At 46.8% G+C, this 19496-nt stretch overlaps 1 protein-coding gene across 5 annotated transcripts in view; it reads left to right on the forward strand.

Annotated features, from left to right (window-relative positions):
* Positions 1-19496, forward strand: part of LOC114876584 (transcription factor hamlet-like) — a 59070-nt gene that overhangs the window by 28253 nt on the left and 11321 nt on the right. For 2 of the 5 annotated variants that reach the window (XM_029188242.2, XM_029188244.2), the window contains exons 1-3: positions 5066-5701; positions 8537-8929; positions 9226-9419. In XM_029188242.2, coding sequence (XP_029044075.2) covers positions 5650-5701; positions 8537-8929; positions 9226-9419 — 639 coding nt within the window. In that variant the 5' untranslated portion in view covers positions 5066-5649. Of the gene's footprint in view, positions 1-5065; positions 5702-6324; positions 8452-8536; positions 8930-9225; positions 9420-19496 lie in introns of those variants that run through there. The other 3 variants (XM_029188247.2, XM_029188243.2, XM_029188245.2) reach the window with 2 other exon arrangements.

Raw genomic sequence — 19496 nt, forward strand, 5'->3', positions numbered from 1 at the left:
CCCGATTCGCGATAATTTCTCTTTACCTTAACGATACCGTCCAGATGTTATCGAGGTGACGGTAATCGCGATCGTTTAATTCGATGATGAGCAATCTGCTGCCTGCCAGTTATGTACAAGCTATTTACAAAATCCACTTTAACAAGTTATCTTTCTTCTTTCAACTTTGACGCGAGAAAAAAGGAAAGCGGGTGAAGAGGAACTTTTATTTTTCCTTAATTACGATGTTACAGAACATAGATTACGTTGTCGGCTCACGTTCAGAAACATCTGTTCCCCCTCCCTTTGGACGGTTCTACCCTTGCGCAACTTGCCCCCGCCAAGGGCTAATATCCGCAGAGGTTTTGCCCTTCGATCTTCTCATCTACGAGCGAGAAGAGCTAGCCGAGGATTCGTTGAGGACGCGTGGCTCGTTTAAACAGCCCGAAGCTCGAACTATGCGAATCTAATTAGAGTCTAATCGTTCCGATTACCGTTCTGCTTGCCCCGAGGTTAACCAAGGTTTACACTTGTAATCAATTTTGAGATAGATAAACAGAACTATAAAGAGTTAGACATCGAAACACACGATTCCAAATTGTTAATCGATCAAAAATGATCGGGAATAGTTATAGGTACACGGGGACGCGAGGTGTAGAGGAATTGCAGTAGGGGATGCCAGTAGGGGTGGAAACGAACGCAGCAGCGAGGCACATAGAAAATTAATGTCGGATATGAGATAAAATTAATTTAACGGTGGGTTACGCTTGTGAACCAGCCGGAGGCTGTGTGCTGAACTCTGGATCACAATGGCGAAATGGCCGGGCTGGTGGCCACTGCAAACTTCACCCACCACCACCATCACCGTCTCTATCGTCGCAGGCAACACCATCGTCGACGGCAAAGCCGTACTCGAACCAAAATATAATTAGCCTGCATTGTTAATGCATCAATATTTGCACGCTGTCCTGCCTTCCCGTCGTTCCACGCGATACGCGTTTTCCAATAAGTCTGCACTTTGTTACGTTACGCCTATGTATGCATTACGGGAATATCGCTGTTGATTCCCTCTATTGCTTTCAACCCTGTCTCTCGGTCTTTGTTCCGTACTGAATATTCCCGCTTACGACGAATCGGTTAGCTCGTATTTAGCCTGACGGTGTAAACTTGATGCACAAACCTTCCTAAATTAATCGGTGCCCGTCGACGAATGGCGAACGTTTAATTCGCCGCTGAATTTTGACCAGCTCTACCCGCTATTTGTCGATAACAATACGCGCCCGCAGCGATAATTCCCCCATCCACCCTCGTTACTTTTCCGTGAAATTATGTCGATACAATGGCTCCGGCCAACGTCGCGACTACCTTTGTAAAATTCTAAATATGTAATCGACGTGACGCGATTAATTGAAATTTAGATTCCTCGAAGAAACAAGAGTTAACGAGTGTTCGGAAGGTAGGAAAGTAAGAGGTAGGAGGGTGTTGCACGCGCTCGAGAAGGCTCAACGGTATACACACCGGATTTTCCCTACTTCAGCCAGTTCCGGTCGCTCGCGTGCCATAATTCTATCGTCCGCATCTGGGATCTTCTCCTACACGTTTCGTCGATCTTGACCCCGTGACCTGAATCTTCGATCACGAACGTGGCAATTGGATTTCGTTAGCAATTAAATGATAACTGCGCGGCTGAAAAAGTTTCGACACGGACGATCAATCTGTCGGATAGAGATTACCCCGAGGGTGCAAAGTCGTTCCGGTGTCCTTGACGCGGCAACGTACCTATAACGCGTTGGTAAAAATCGTTAAGTCGAAAGAAATGTCTCGACGGGGTGAGAGAGACAAGCTGCAGAAGTTTGTCGAAAAAAGGAGGGCGTCGACAGGAGGAGTTCGAAGGTAGAGGGTCTTCCGTTAGTTCATCGTCTTCCGGTGACTTCCGGTGGCCTCTAACGAGGGACAATGCTTCTGGTACACGGCGTGCACGCGGCGCACAACAATCGCGTCTCAAGTTCCTCGAGGCAGGAGGGCGGTGCTCCTGAGATTCATATAAAGTCTTCGCATCTCTCTCGTACCCAATGTTTTTCTCTTTCGTTTGCACTCGACGCGTTTCTTTCTTCTGCTCGACTACTTATGCCACATAACGTGGCTCTCAATGGCACATTAGAGAGGGCAGGAGCGATTCGAAAGGCAGCCGAGGCGTGTGCGTACACAACACTGCAGAGAACCAACTCGACTCGAACTGAAATTATAGACTGCCGGGCACGACCGTTGAGGCGACTCCATCTAAAGACGTGTAGATCCACCACCAATCGGTATTTCGGCTAACTCACGGACATATATGTAGGTACGTGCTCTCGTTGCTAAGGGTAAGAAACGGCATTCATCGACACGCACGTCGTCTCTCCTCGATCCTTTTCACCTAGCCTTGTATCGCTAGCTTCGAATTATTCCTCTCTTCTCCGCTTCATCTCTCCCCCGTCACCATCCCTCCGCTACGCCTTTCTTCCTTTCTTTCTTTCTTTCTTCCCTGTACTCGCGTCTTTGTCGAGGGACGCGCAAAATCGCTTTGGGGTAGATCAAGAAGTCGACTACGCGGACTCTTGGAAGACCACTCGAGCAGCAGCCGATTGTTTGATCGCTGTCGAGCATCGACGACCATTTCTTTCTTCTCTCTTCTTTCAGCTTAACTCGCGTTGGCTACTTCTTTCTCTGGTCGACCGTTAACAGTCCACTAATTCATTCCGAGTGCAGAGCCTTCGTTCCTCCTGGCCCACCTTGATCGCATCTCGAGAAACTCCTCAACCGGCTACTCGAAAATGATTTCGCGTTTATCTGATTCCCATGTGGATAATAAGTCGTTGAACCTCGTCGAGAGAATAGACTCGTTTCACTCTTTCGCTAGACGCGCTATAATGCCATGGAACAACGGATGTTTGTTCGAGGATCGATAATTGAATTTCAACGGCGACAGAGTTTGCAGCCACGAAGGAATTTCGTAATTTATCGATAATCGCGAACGGGAACTGGCTGAACAATAGCGAACGTGGGGCCTTCCGAGTGTATCTTGTCGTCGTTGTCGTCGTTGTCGTCGTCGTTTTGACAGCGACAGGCAGGCGGTTGACACGCCTGTAAAATTGCTTCTCCGACACGGCGAAAGTTGTCGGTCCCCGACGACCGAGTACACAGGAGACAATTTTCGGGGGTGTGAAAAATATTAATAACTCGGCTGTGTTGCAGTAAGGGACGAAGGGCTTCCGAGTAAGGGATGGCATAGAGTCGGAGGTCGAGGGGGTGGCTGGGTCAGAGGAGGGGGTGGCAAGTGTTTCTGTCAGTTTAATAGCTTCGCGCCTGACCCCCCCTCCCTTCCTACCCTCTTCCTCTCCTTTTACCCCCGTGGGCTCTCACCCCACATGCGCACACTTTGCCAACGACGTTACGGCATCGTCACTCGACGCGTCGCAACTTGCGCTACACCTACAAACTCTGCTTAGATCTGATAACCCTTTGATACTCCCGTGTTATTTATTGCACCCCTAAACCAACCCCGTCGTCCGCCACTTTCTCGATAGTTAATATAATAGTATTTGAGGCTTTCGGGTGTTACCGGTGTCCGACAGGAAAATCAATTCGAAAGTCAATTACCCTTTTTTATTACAGACAGACTTGATTACATTTTTATTTAACAGAGAAATTCTGAGAGATCTCGTTTCTTTTCTCATTTTCTTTCTCCCGAGGAATCGCATTCGTGGGTCGCATTTATCACAAGCAACCCTATATAAAAAGCGCGCGAATTCGCGAGCGAGGTTGAAAGGGGTGGTCGAAGAAGGTGATATCTACGTCAGAGATTGGTGGGAGGGGGACATTTTTATGCTGGTGTAAATCAACACCCCCCCTGGCCAAATATCGCAGCTACGACGATCGCGTTGAATGAACGAAGGGTACCAACGTTGCCGGCCATAAAGAATGATATAACTGCACGCGACACATGTCTTCCTGCCTCCGGAACACCTCTCATATCGCTTACACGACCTTCTTTCTCGCTGAATTTCGCGGCACACGGAAAATGAAGATTTGTTTCGACATCCTTTCACCCGGGCTATTCATTCTTTCCGACCGTTTTCTCTTGACTCGTGGATTTAACCCTTTACCGTTCATAGATCTTTTTTGCGAATTCATAAAATGGAATAACGAATTTTTCCCTAGACGATCGAAATATCCGGACGGCGAGAGTGTAACGAACTCCTCGCGGTTTCAATTTCATTTTTCCGTTGGCATCAGAAAAGTCGTTCACTGACTGTGAAGGAAAGAGTATGGAAAAAACAGGAGTAGAGTGACGTTTTGGAAATTCTGTTACGCGTTCGATTGACTGGCGAGGCGTGATGACGGTCCAAGGAACAAACCGCAATGTATTGTGAAAGGTGGTTGAAAAAAAAAAAAAGAATCTAGACAGCCTCTCGTGACAGCTACTTTCCGAAGAAAAAGGTGACCGAGCCTGTCCAATAAAGATTTCGATGGCTGTTCCACTGACCCTGACTCTGCGTGGGGTCTTTCCACGTTCTCGAGGGTTCGCGCATTGGAAAACATTTCTTCGCACTCTGACATTTGACCCGTGCTCGTCAGCGAATCGAACATTTTCCATCGTTTCGTATTCCTTCTGCAAAAACATGTAAAAGGAACTCGACTTTCTTCAATCGGCGTTATGATCAATAACGTTCAGACTGTAATAAAAAAGAGAAAAAAAAGCTACCAGTTGAGAGTCACAGGTCGCAAGAATTTCAGAATCGGTGACAATTGTGATAGGCAAGAAAATTTCACTTCTCGTCAGAGAAGGGTGAAACGAAGTTGAAAAACAGTAATTAATTAGCAGAAACGAATCCGCGTAGAGCGGATAATACGAAAGGAGCTGGTTTGCGAGCGATTCTAAGAAATTGGAGTAGGTGTTTGATGTTGGTAGCAGGAGCGTGTGTCTCGTTCGTTATCAGAGTCACGTTTTCTGATTCTTCCCTCGACTCCCCCTCTCTGAGACTCGGTCATACTCGCTCAGACAGCCGCAGCTACGTTTTCTCTGTCAGTGTAGTATAAGCAACGTGTCTCTGTGTTCGTCTGTTCAGTTTCAGCTTTTCGTTCTCTTGCTCGCTCTGTCGAGGGATGCTGCGGTGGACTGGTGGGGATCCGAATGCGATAGGGGTTGCTCCGCCCGTGGGCCAACCAGAGGTCTCGATGGAAGCGGCTCCGCCACACCCCGTGGATCGTCCCTGGCTTCCCTCGGGAACCCTCGTTGTGCCATCCTCTTCTCAACAGATTTCGGATCCTCTAGTCTGCCAAGAGCCAGCTGACACGGAGCAGCGCTCTTCTCTTCCTCATCCGTTTCTTATTTCGTCATCGTGTCCTATCCGCGTCGTACGGCTCGTAGTATCGCTACGCTTTCCGACCACCTACCCCCTGCCAACATTTATACCCCCTGCCGATTTAACAGTGAACCAACTACCTATCCTTCCTGCACGGACAATCGGTATCGATCGATTCATCATGGACACGCGATCAGTTTCGACGTTTTGCGGATTCTTTTAACCGTTGGATTATGTTGACAACGTGTTATCGTGAGACTTGACTGTGATAGCATGTGTGATTCGAATTGACAACCGGTGCTGCAGGCTTTTCCGATCGACGCGAATGAAAGGTCTCGATTTGTCCCGGCCCGTGGTCGACTACAACAAGATGAACGGTAAGTTTGAAACGTTTGCTGAAATAGTTGAATCAGGGTTGATTAGTTTAGAAATGTATCGAGTTAAAGGAAATGGAAACTATCCTTTGAACTATTATTTATAGTCTGCTATCGACATCGTCGTATACAAAATTATGATATTTTATTATGTACAGTATAATATTGACACACTTTAATTTTTTACAATTATTTTATTTTAACACCTTGATTTCCAAGTCACTCGTATCGCGACAAATTCTTTTATTATACTTACTTAATTAGAATACAGTCGTTTCATTTGCTACCTTCAATTCTACATATTTTATTCGAATTACCGAGAAAAAGCGTTCTATCTCCGAGTATCTAGAAAAGGAAGCTCAACCGCAGCTTGTCCGGAAGCCAGAGTGCAGAGATTCCTCTATTCAATTTGGTTTGCCATCTACTGGCAATTCCCTGGTGACACGATAGTTTTATCACCATCGTGAAACGGTAATCCTTGTAGCAGGATTTCAATAAATTCCAATAATCGATTCCTTTCAAATCAGGTGCGATTCTTTAGGAAAATTTATTTTCTGATTAGCGGAACAATTAGTATCGTTGGAGCGATACGTGCTAATGGGCAGCAGAACGAACAACTCTTTCCATCAGGATTCCCGTATCACCAGGATGTCCTGTGCGGTTACAGTAATGCGGTCTACGCGCGTGTGAATACGTTCCACGGTGCAATCGCTCTTCCGACACCCTGCCGTTCGCCTGCCAATTTGCTTAATTATCTTTTCCGGGATCCGTCGACGAATATCTCCGCGCCTTCTCTGATATTCCCTCTTTCACGCTTCTGGACCCAAAGACGAGCAAGTATTTAATTCCTCTTTATAGAATCACTTTGTATAAGTCCCTTTTCCCATGAACCACGAGTACGAGTATATTAATATCCTTTGAATAAAGAAACCTGTTTATCCAACCAGAAAGAAACCAAGCCAGTAAATGAAAAAAGAGAGAGAAAGAGAGAGAGAAAAAGCTCTAGTCGTAATCTTCCCACGAATAATTTCGATTCTAAGCCGCGGCAAAAGCGGCACTTTACTCTAATCGGTCTGGAAGCCTCTCGAGCCGCTATCATCGAGGATAATATCGCGTATGGTTCAACAAGTACTCGTAGTTCTGTCAAGGGAGAAAGTACTTGAGCACTCGTGTCCCACAGGAGTCAAAGACCCCCGGTGTCGAGAGTTTTCCAAATATTGTTGTTCCATCGTATCGACTAATCGCGCTGGAGTAGCAAGGGACCCTCCTTTCGAATCATCCTTTCGATCTCTTCTTTACCAGCTAAAGTCAGCCCGGCAAGCCTGTGTTTATTCTATCGATCAGACCGGATTTCCGTTTATCGAGTTCGAGGGATTAATCTTGCTCCTTCTCGAAATCGCATCTTTACGATTATTCTCTTCTGTTCGTCGAAACATCACCTGATTAGCGCCGATAGTCGTCCCGATGTCATAGAACACGATTCCCTGCGGGACAACCAGCTCACGTCTCGATATCTGTATTATCGTCCGTCTTCGAGTTTCGTGTCGACTAGCCGACCGCACAGGATCACCGTTTTCTTTTACGACTGGCTCTCGCCAACTCCACTTTACTCGTTGTTTACCTTCTCCAATTGAAGCTCGACCCATAAATTTGATATTTTTAACGATTTACCGCTGCTCCGATTCGATCGGAACGAAGATGATGCCTGGGAGGTCTTTCTTATTTGTTAGTTTCGTCTAACGTTCAATTATCTTTGATCAGTAAATAGAAAATATTTTTTGTTAGTCATCGAATTGAATAGTGATATCATCCTCTGTGACACCGCGAACGTTGGATCGTAAAAGATCGACATGGCGAATGGAATATCGAGCTGCTTTTATATACTTTCCTCTCGGATACACCTGCAAGCTTGTCGGCAATTTGCTTAGCCGTGGATTCACGCAGCTTAAACTGTTTACAGAGGACTCTCGATCGTTGTCGCAGGTCTTTGCGTGTCACTCGTGGACGGTCGTGCACAGTTCATAGTTTGTTCTCAGATAGCCGATACAACAGCGGAGATATCTTTCGATTCGAAGATAAGTCCTGTATTAGAAGGGCCCGTCTCGTATCCGGTCTAGAGTTATACAAATAAATCCAGATTCGAAGGATCGTTTCGCAGGTTCGTAGTATCGTCGTTCAGAGAAAATTAGGGCCTGAGAATGAAGCACCATCGTCGCGGTCGAGAGAAAAAGAGTACTTCGAAAGTAGAGGACGATTTCGATAGGTTCCTTTCGGTGTAAGATTCAGTCTCATCGCGACGCTGTTTCGTGGTGCATCAGAAAGGTAGGGGGACAATAAAGTCCTCCTCTTATCGCGTCAAACATCCTTGGCTCGGGTGTCGCAGTGTCGCCTGGTACACTCACGGCTCTGTGACTGAGAAAACGACCGACGGCTCGAGGAGAGATAGTGTTCTTCGATTGCCACTTGTCCTTGTGTGTGCCTAGGATTTCGCCTGGCCCTGAAGGGAAACCAGGGTCTCCGCAAACAAACCTCGCCGTTTCTTCACGAAATCCATCATCGTTTCTCTCCCCGTTCCCTTCCTGCTCTCCGTAGGTTCCACAACTTCCTGCAGCGCCTCTGCAAATTTTCACATTCGCGATCGTCGCTGCAACGTTATAAACTGAATTTACCCCCATCTCCGAAGCATCTAATCCCTTCGACGTGGGTGGACGACCTTTCAATATTTCAATTGATCATGAACAACAAAGCAGAACGTGGGTAGCCTCTGCTGTTCAGCACCTTTTAACCTTCGCGAATAAGCGACGTGGTTGTTTCTGAGTTGTAACCGTATTGTTTCAGGAAGCAGCGACGAAGGCGAGTCGACGTCGGGCACGTCGGCTGGAGGAGGTACAGGAATCGGCGAAAACACGGAAATGGAGGAGAACGGGTCGATTCGTGCCGGTAGCAACAGTTCCGGCATCGGCAGTCAGGTGTACAGGGAGCTGAAGAGCCTGCACTCCAACTCCACCACCGGCCACGATTTGTCGCAGGATTACAATCAGCAATCGAGGCCGTCCTATCAACGAGGTTACTCGCCCGCCATGGACAAGCAACAGCAACACTACGAGAAGGAACGACATCGAACAGCCTCGTCGAAGGAGGAAGAAAAATGTTCGTGGGATTACTTGGAGAAGAGTGACAGAAAAGAGTACTCGAGATCGCGGGAGTCGTCGTACAGGAACGAAGCCTACCGTGAGTGGTGAAATACGATTTTTTTTTTTCTTTCGTTTCTCTCTCTACCGCTCGAACGATCGTGTGAAGCTAATCGCTCGAATTAGAATATTGGGTCAGCCGCGAGCTGCTTAATACTACGAATTATCGTGTAAATTATCGGGAGACATGGTGCTTAATTGTCTGGATTAGAATAGTAGGTTAGCAACGTAAGAGGGCGAATGGTTATCGAGATAATTCGTTTGAAAATGAGGTTTACATCGTTCTCGATCTTCGTACAATCGAACGGTGTTGCGATAATTCGTTTCAATTCGCAGAGGACTCGATGAAGCAAGAGCAGAAGGAGCAATCGAATCGCGAATGGGTGTCACCGGTGCCGGAGGTCGAGGTGGGAGGCAGCTCGACCGATCCTCAGGTTCGAGCGCGAAAGGACATTCCACGGGGTGCAAGATTCGGCCCCTTTCTCGGCAAATGGGCGAGCGAACCTTTCAACCCCCGTTACGCATGGGAGGTGAGTGAGTTTTGTACTTCTTTACGTTTGCGCGAAAGCTTATCGCTTTCGTTCACGTTCACGTTCCTTTAGAATTTCACTACGGAACGTAGACTCTACATACGCGTAAGTAAACTATGCGAATATATCGACGCTCCTAAATCGAAATAGCTTTTTCAACTAGCTTCCGGACGTTAGATATAATACTTGGTTACTTTCGGAAATCATATTGTTTCCCTGCGAAACTAGGGATTCGCGTACGATATCATCTAGCACGGGGTTCTCGTGGAACCGTTTGAAAGATGATCGATCTGTTTATGGTTCGGGATCCGGTGGAGGAATACTCTTTGCTCGAAACCAGTGTCACTGGGCTCGCTATCCTCCTGCTATAATCCCTGGTATTATCCGGCAGATGCCGAAGATGGGAACACCGAGGAGAGAGTGAGAGAAAGAAAAAGAGAAACGAACGGACTAGACACCTGGTCGGTTCTGTTCGTCGAAGGTGTCATCCATGTTGACAGATCTGTCAATTGGTTCGCCTCGGACAGTTCTCTCTCGATTCCTTCTTCTTTCTTCGAAATTCCGGGGAAACGGCTCCGTTGGATGCTAGGTTTTTAAGTCGACCGTAAAATCGTGGCGTGGAGTCAAAATTGAAGAAACAGTCCGTGAAATCGTCGGCAAAGGTTCGTAATTTTCCATCTGGAAGATCGGTTTTCTGTCCACTTAAATTGCTGGTCAAGGGTTTGGAATTTGGAATTTGGATAATTTTTTTTTAGTAGCAATCGTTGATGATCGAAATCCGTAATGAATTTATTTTTCGAGAGAGAACGTTTGTCCGCTATAAAAGAGGAGATTATGGCGCGAGTAGAGAGAATCGGAAACTGGCCGCGTACCGTCCAGAGGGTGTGATAGATATGATAGCGGCGGCGTTATGTTACGTTAGCGCATGTCGCACTGACAAAATGTAAATGGCGCCATCCATCTAACTGCCGACAAAAAGGCAGCCGGGGCCAACTGTCGGACCGGCGATTACAGGATCGATTAAAGCCAAACTACCCCTTCGTTTCGTCGGGCCGATCTATCAACCCCACGCGCGTAAACGTGCGAGCACACGAGCCGGAGAAAACATCGCGACAGAGATCTCGCCGTGAGTTCTCACCGAATTTTGGATATCCTTTTTAAACGGAAAGATCGATCGTTAGAATATTCCTGCCGAAAGAATTTCGCGTATTTTTATTTGTCCCCGGAGGAGGAGAAAAAAACGTTCGTTGCACACGGATTGCTAGAAATACAATTTACAGCGAGGATGGAGAGAGAGAGGAGGTGACGAATCTATCGAACGGTTGACAGGAACGCGTGATCCTTTCGCTGAAATTGGAGAAATCTAGGAGGGATCCCTTTCGATCGATTCGCACGCTATCCCCTAATCCTAATCCTTTTCTCACATTCTCAGGGAAAATGGGCGAGTTTCTCGCGCCACGGGATCAAAGGGGGAAAACATGGAAGATTGAAACAGGATTATCGATAACCCGCTATCAGGAAACTCGTAAAATATCAATTTAATATTCCATAGTAATAGGAAAGAGAAGAGATCGCGATGAAGTAAAGCTATCTCGTTACGGTGGCATCGAATTGAAAGGGAATCAGCAGGCAAAAAAACGAACCTTCAAACCGAAATTTTCCCCAAATTCCGTGGATAGTTACCCGCGACGCGACGTCGCACACCTGAAAACGAACGGGGGTAGGTATTCGAGGGGTGGCCGTATTTGAGGCGTATCGTTGGTACCCCACCTGCCGCGCTGGCCCGGGCCTCGTTTTTCGGCTCCTCCGAGCGAGTCGGGTAAGAGGGAAATGGGAGGAAAGCATAAGGGGGATTCTCTGTTCCAGTTGCGTTTTGCTCGGTGACGCGTGATCCGCAGAACTGCCGACTCGCGGCGTGCCTTCGTGGCGACTAAACCAATCTTGGGCTTAGCTCAGTCGGCCGTGAGAGACCCTCGCTTCGAGGGTATATACCGCTCCAATTTACCGAATGATCTCGAGAACCCGGCCTCAAATGATCAATCCCATGCCGTTTATCGCGCTAGTTGTCCATCACATTATTCCTTTCTCCTCTCTAACAAGCATAGTCTCTTTAATCCTCGAACATCCATCGTCAATTCTGCCCAAATCAGAACTTTCATTACCGTTAACGAACGGTGTATTTTTAACGCTCTCCTCGACGCGTACGCACAGGTGCATTTGATAAAAAAACTTTCTATATTTATCCGTACGTTTTTAACTCATTCATATCCGTACGAGGGTCGTGCGATCTGCTCTCTTCCTCGTGTCGTTCGCTCATCGACATATTGAGAAGCATCGTCAATTTTTCCGCGTGATCGCTGACGGACCCTCTCGACGTCTCTCGACAGCGAATGCGAACCGCCACTCCGCGCCACGCCGGCTGCTTTTTCCAGCACGGCTACCACGAGGGAGGGAAAAAGATCGGTTGTTTTTCATATTGAAGCGGCAGCACGCACGCGACTCACTTCCGACCGCTTTTTCGACAAATCGGCTGGAAAGTTGCGCCATTAGCGACGTATGTCGCTGACAAATCGAATAAACGCGCGAACCGCACGAACCACCCTCATGTCCGTGACGAGATAGAACGTCGAAATTAAGTCCAAAATTCCTGTATAATATTATATCACCAACGACGTACATATATGTACGTCGTATGCAACGAAAGGGTTAATCGTGGTCTACGAGCGTGTATCGTGCACCCTTCTCAAATTCTCTGGCGACGATCTTCATCGAAATGACAATACGCTCTTCCTTGCACGCCTACCGCTTAATCATTCAGGATCCAGATTCATCTGAATGGATCCTGAAAGGAAACGTAGGTGGTGCAAGCATTGTGGATGTTATTAAATTCTCGGCCAATCTGTAAGCTCGCCGATTCTAGACAATCGACGAGCCCGTCGTTTTGCTCGTACAATACGCGCAACACCGGTGCCCATTATTCGTGGACATTGTCCAGGTGAACCGGTCTTTGGGGCGTTGCTGGAGGTCAAGCCCCGGAAGTGATTCGACAATGAGCCACATTATACTCACCCTCCTTCTCCTCCACCTTCTCTTCCTCCTGATTCAGCTTTGCTTCTTATTAAGCTGATCGGGCCGCGTGCATTTTCCTTCCTCTCTGCTCACCGGCCACGTTCTTCGTCGTCGCGTTCTCGATGCAGTAGGTCCAAGGTAACACGGTGACCTTCGTTTTCTCAAGGCGTAGGGTTACGCGGACGGTGATTTTCGCCATATGAAATTGAAGCCGGGACCGCGGTCGGAACCAGTGGACAGAATCGGCAGGAAACAAGTGACAATCAGTGACGCGGGGAATATTTGGCATTGTGAGGCCTGTCGCATGCCTGGACGTACCCTCTACACGGAAAAAGAATCCCCGTCGGTAGGCCTGGCCATCTATGCGAATCTACCGGCCAAGGGGCTGACCCTTTTGCATCCCTTGCGCGTTAAAATTTCTTTCCTCAGCAAGTTCCTTCCACGTTACGTAGATTTTCATATCACTGATAATTATTTTTAGTTTTGTTTTTTTCTTTTTTCATTTCTTAAAATTAGGTATATGGAACACGTGGTTTCCTTAGAATTTCGTATCGTTAAAAATAATTGAAGGAAGGGTATGCATCCATACGTTATCCTTGGCTAGGACGAGAATGCAAGGGTCACTGGCTAACTAGCCCTTTTCTTGAGGATCGGGTTTTTGATTGACGGGTTTGCCGCGGCTGCACCTTCTCCTATTATGTTAATAAACTGATGATACAGCTTTGCGAGTGTTGGATCGTTAACGCGTTTATTTTGACATTTAAATTTACCGGCAACGAGTTTTGCTCTCACCCTTTCTTCTCTCTCCCATGAAAGTATTATAAACGTTTCTTTTTGCAACTGTTCAAAGTTGCTCCGACTGCGAAAAACCATCGAATTCGATCGGAGTTCTTTTAACAGCTTCGTTAAAACGCTTTCGATCGATAAAACATTTTCGCGATACGTTACACGTGTCTCGACCAATAAATATTCTCTCGGTAAAGGCGGTGTGTGTACTTTCGACGAAACGAGCACGCGTCGCGTTAGACTCGAACGTAAGGCTTTAACTGGCCTTTCTTTCTGTCAAACCAGCTGTAAAGCCGGCTCTTCTCGCTTTACCACCCCATCCCTGCCCTCGGCTTCTCGTTTCCTCTAGGGTGGCGGCACCAAGGGCGATAAATCTCGTCCGCTCGTTACCCCACTATCTGTCGATAATAGACATAACAGACACGTGTTGCCCGGTCGTCAGGCTGACCCGGCTGTCCCGTACAATGGAGGCGCGTCGTCGCGTCGGAATATCATCGTCTTCAAAGGACGATTGCTTCTTACGCGCTCCTCTCTTCGTACCCCGACGCGACCTGCTACAATTCACTACCCCAGTGAATCCAAAGCTCGAAGCTTATTAAATAAAAAAAAGCAAAAAAAATACTTTGATTGTGCTTCCATTATCGAGAAATTCTTTTTATAATATGTAGTACGTTTGCTTCGATTGGGTTGACCATTGTTGTTACTCTAGCGTTCGTATAACGCCGGATTTGATTTACGGTGCGCCGTCTCTTTATCGTTCGCGTGATTGGCTATCGAAAATGTAATTAAACTACCATCGATACCTTCGTTCGAATTTCATTCTAGCTGGAAATTCGAACGTACGGTGCGGTCTCGATGAAAAAAAAAAAGCGCCGATAGAAAGAAAAAGCTTTGTCGACGATGAATCGCTAAAAATGTTCGCGATAGTTTCGTTCCTCTGTACTCCAGAGAACAACGGAACGACGCGACGGACGAACGCGAGCTAGAAATTAATTAAGGACTAATTAAGAGTGGTAGGAGGCTTCGATAGTCGTCGAAAATCGTCTACGCTCTCCTTCGGGGGTCGTGCTTTAAACTAAGAGGGAATTAAGCAAAGATGTCGCCATGGCTAATGCCGCGTTCGGTCGGGGGGATCACGCTGACGCTGTACCACGCTTGGAATCGTAAACAGCCCTGTTATTTAGGGGATGATAATTGACCGTTTCGTTCGCCCCGTCGCGCGACTCTCAACGAATTTCTCGAAACTCTGGGAAATTCACTGCTGCGTCGCTTCGGAGCATACGATGTTTACGAGCATCTCTCTTTATCCAACGACGTGACGACGAGGGGATGAAAATGGAATTCGATATGCCATTGTCGTGTTACACTACGATAATGACGCTTTATTGTCGATGATTATGATCTACTTGTCGACGAATCAAAAGACTTGGGACACTTACCAAATTTCATAGAAACCGATATCGTGGGGATGAAATCACGATGAAGAGAGAGTGGGGATGATTCGGCTACGGACGGAGAGTTTTCTCCCCGATTAGATACATATTTTCCCGTACTTGACCCACTTGACTCGCGGCAGGAAAGTAATGCAAGTAATGACGAAGCAAACGGTGCCCTTCGACCCGTGTCTAACGCGTAGCAGATGCCACCCCCGTACGTACGTTCCACGTAGCAAACTCGAACCTCTTTCTACCTCCCCCACCAAGCGTGTTTCTCTAAGGGAAGCTACCCTCGCCGTATCTAGCGGTATAAATTATATCCGAGTCGCGTCACTGCCAGCCCCTTATATATTATATGATCGATCATTAGAGAGACTGGCCTGCCAGAAAATTTGCCAGAATCGCTTGATTCGTTTCTTTCGGCCAGACGGACAAGTCCGCGGACCCTTTGAGCCAAGCCTCGGTCGAACAACTAGCAAGAATAATGACGTTTCATCTTTTGACGAATGATCCTTCTCTCGTGACTTCTGAAAATTAACGGCGCGAGAGAAAATTTACTGGCAGCTTAGAATTTGTCGAAGTTGGCGCGATCGAGGTTCCATCGATTAACGGGCCAGATCGTTTCTAGACGCAAGTTCCTCGATGCATCCCAATTAATGAATCTCTGGCGATAGGTACGGGACAATTAAGTTGACGCGGCGCCGGGGTGCCGTGTAGCTCCGAGCTGCCAGCGGCGTCGTGATTAATGCAAGCCAATAGCGGAAGGCACACAACGAAACGCCTGCAGGCAGCAGTGTATTCCTGTGTATATTGAACTTAGGCTACCACCCTGAACCGGACCAGATTAGTTCGGTCATTGTGGCGGGGACCTGCGCGCTCGTATGCACACAATCTGTCAACCGTGGTCGCACTAAATTCTGCCAATCTCGTCGACTAAGTGGAGCTACGTGCGAAACCGAGCAATGGATATTCCGGATTCGCTTGAATTTTCCAACGGTTTCCCCGTTAATCCATCGGACCCATCCTAGATCGAAGGAAATACCACGATCGATCCGGTAATTTTCCAAACGAGCCAAACGATACGATCAACTTTTCCTGTAATTCCATCGACCAAACTGGAAATCATTGAACTGATCAAACATTCGGGCGTGCATATCAAAGCGTTGCTATGAAATAGCGGTTTCAGTTTTTCTTTTTTCTCTCGTGCCACAAAACAATGACTGCCGCTGATTGCTTGTCGATTCATGGACCGGATTGGGTTTACATTTTGAATGCGCCCAACGACCGCTTATCAACGATGAATATTACGAATAAACGACGAACCGTGATCATGTTTAATGATAGCTTCGTTAACGTGCGATTGCAATGAAAATGTACGTTGCATTGAATAACATTTACGGTCAATTTCATTTTATTTCAATTTCGTTGTACTTTGAAAAATAAAGATTCGGTCGAAGTGTAATCGCACGAAATGTCTCCGGCTGCCCCCTTAGAGGCCCGTTAACGGCAACAGTTTCGCGGATCCGAGACAATTGGCGGCACATCAAAGGCGCCAATTGTTTCCCGTAAATTATAACCGGGAGGGCACTTGCTCGACTTCTCGTTATGAGTTGGCGAACAAGTTCAATTAAGTTCACGCCGGCGAAGACGAGGAACGGCTTCCTACACACGCGGAGACCCTATCCAGCGTCTGTAGCGCCATCAACCCCATGGAACTACCTAAACGGTACGGAAACAGAAACGGTGAACTAGGGAAAGGGAGAAGCGGAACACGGTGACAATGAGAAACCAGGAAGGCTACAAGTTTCTTATCAACTTGTAAACTCTCAACCACCTACCTAATCTACGAGCCCTTTGGTCTTTAGAATTTTACAAAAAATTGATAGCGACGTTAATTAAATAAAATTCTATATAAATGATATCTATCAATTTAAGCTAGAATTCAGGGACTGACAAATTGTTCGTATTTTCGACTGTGAAGAACGATTGAAAACGCTTAAATCTCAAACACCGTGCGATGTCACGAAGTTGACGAATCAGGGAAGTTGCTAGGTGAATTTTCCAGGAGGGGGAGGACGTGCTGTGTCGGCTAAAAGCATTTTTGCGTCGGCCATCACGAGACTATCATACGCTATCGATCCGTTTTATTCATAACTTTTGTCCCTCGTTACCAACACCGAACAAGCATCTCTCTTCTCGCCGTTATAGCTTCGTGTTACACGTGAACAATGTTTTACGTTCTCGTTCGAAAAAGAATCCTAAATTTCATTTGCAATTTCACGTAATTAAAATTACTTTCAAACGTTACTTCGCCAACGATATCGTGCACAAAGGTATCTTTGTGGGGACCTTTGAAAGGATCCCAAGAATCCAGGTAGTCTGAACTGGCGATATCTTAATTTGTGAATGGACACGTTCCACGTGACGTGTCGGCCGATTGAAACGTCGAATTCAACAGGAAAGATCACGATCGTAGACCACCATTTCCTCGTCTCACTCAGTCGTTGATCCGTGGAAACGTGGAAAACGACGCGGAACCTGGCCGATTATGAGGGTCCATTCAGGAGGATCCACGAGGATCTTGTGCCGCGTTGTCTGGCCGTCTCCTTTCTCGTGGGGTATTTTCGGTAAAGCCCGAACGACGTGGAAAGATCTTTCGTCGGTTCGTTTTTGTTGGAGGTGTGATGTTACAAAAGGAAAAGAGGAGATCGCGGGTTTTGTGCGACACGGTTGTCCTGCAGGCCCCATACCGAGAAAACGAGGATTCCCTCGACCGCGTGTCCTGCAGATCAACCCAGAGGATGCGTCTTGTTCCATCTCTCCCTTGACCCTCGTCCCTTTTCCTTGCCGTCCTTCTTTCTACCCGCGCGAACGAACAAATTAACCCTACTGACCCACTCTGCAAATTTTTTATTATTGAGAACACAGGGGAGAGCGGTGTTTAAAATTTAATGCATTTCTGATCAGTTCAATGAACGACTTTATAATTTTCTCGTTTCACGTTCGCCTCTCAATTATTATCGTTGGCCTGTAGCCAGCAGCCCATGAACGTCGGCCGATTTTCCAGCAGCGATGAAAGTCGCCCGGGGTTAAAAGATCCGTGTGAAAACTTGGGGGATATAATTAAAATGGTCGCGCATTTCTGCCAATTTTAGCAATTTCGCGCCGGCTACGCCGCTAAACAGGCTCGAGGAATCATGCAATTATAATTTATTCGCGCGTCGACCGTCGACCGACGTCGGTTTCCTCGTTTTCTCAATTCCTCTCTGTCTGCTTTTGCCTCGCACACGCGCTTAAGTTTCCCTTTGAACCATTTTCTCTAGTGTCCGTCGTTATTGTGCGAAGATAATTCACCACGCGTAATTAATTATTTCCCAACCGATAAGGACACGGACGAAACGAACTTTGTGGACAAAAAAAGAAATTTGAAATACGTTTAAGTTTCCCTGAAACGCACGCGTGTCTGTTTTTATTTCAAAAAATGGTGAGGGGTTAATGCGCGTTCCCTTTGCGAACTAGAGAACTCTTGGAACCATAACTCCACCACGTTTGTCGCTGCCTTTTGCCATACGATTATGGGTGTGAACGGGATCCACGGCTAGACAAATCTGTCCTACGAATTGTTAGCACATGTCCACGCTCGCCGACAAAGCGGATAGAAATTCATGCTGGTACGTTCACCGTCAACCGCCAGGCTGTTGCCGAAAAGGTTCACTCTCGTGCGAACCGTGTTGAAGATAATTAATCATTTACAGATGAAATTTAATCGTTCCTATTAAACATTCCGCTTCTAAAATGAAAATCGTAGAAAGACTAGCAACGAAGTACGAGTTTTAACAGGTTTCCATTCACCTTTGCGAAAAATGCTGTTTGCCGCACGAACGAACACCGAATTGGCGCATCATTGTGAAAGGTGTCACTCGCGCGAGATCCCAATCTGTCGCGTAGCACGACGAGAAGTCCCATTGTGATGGTCGTTCGTGCCCATCTTCCGGAAACGCTCCTTAGCAGGCCCAGTAGCTAAACTGGCCATTATGATCAGCCAATGCCACCATCTCGCTTCTCTTTTCATCGTTTTCCTTCTCTTTAAACTGTCCCACTTCTTATTTCGGCATTATGGGGTATTAGTTCAGTTCCCGGCTACCTGAACCCATGCGTCGATCGATGATACCTACTTCAAGGAACGGGCGTTTCGTGAGAAATCATTGAACTTGCCGAAATCTCAACTCGAATGTATTTCTTGATCTTATAATAATTTTGTATGGTAAATAGAAAATAGAACATTTAAGTTGGAAGATGGAACGAATGGAAGGTGCTACCTTTTCACGATCCAGTAAAAAGTTAAAAGGTGTATCTGTAATTGCAGTTGTTTCGAAAATCTGAGACGGGAAGCGTGAAAGCGTGAATGAAGATAATGCAAGGCTGATCCGATATTTTCAAAGTTTACTCGACCCGTGGATTATCCGGGGTACACGGATGAGCGGAGATGTCCGTTGAGAACAGTTCACCGTCGAAGCTCGGTAACCGTGATTACTTACCTGCAAGGTAGACGCTTATCCACCTGCGAGACTCATTGATTTTTATGGGTGCACCTAGTTGCACTCGCTACCGGCAGGTGGTAGGGTAAAACCTACCCCAGCGGGCGATTGCCTGTGGCGAAACACACTTATTTAGATATTCCTGATAAGCAAATGTTGAAACATCTTTTACATTTTCAAACTTGGAACTTTCTATGACCATACAAAGAATATCACATGATAGCCTTTCGTACTCAATTAATCTTCGA

The sequence above is a fragment of the Osmia bicornis genome, chromosome 12 (genome assembly GCF_907164935.1).
Source record: "Osmia bicornis bicornis chromosome 12, iOsmBic2.1, whole genome shotgun sequence".
Lineage (NCBI taxonomy): Eukaryota > Metazoa > Arthropoda > Insecta > Hymenoptera > Megachilidae > Osmia > Osmia bicornis.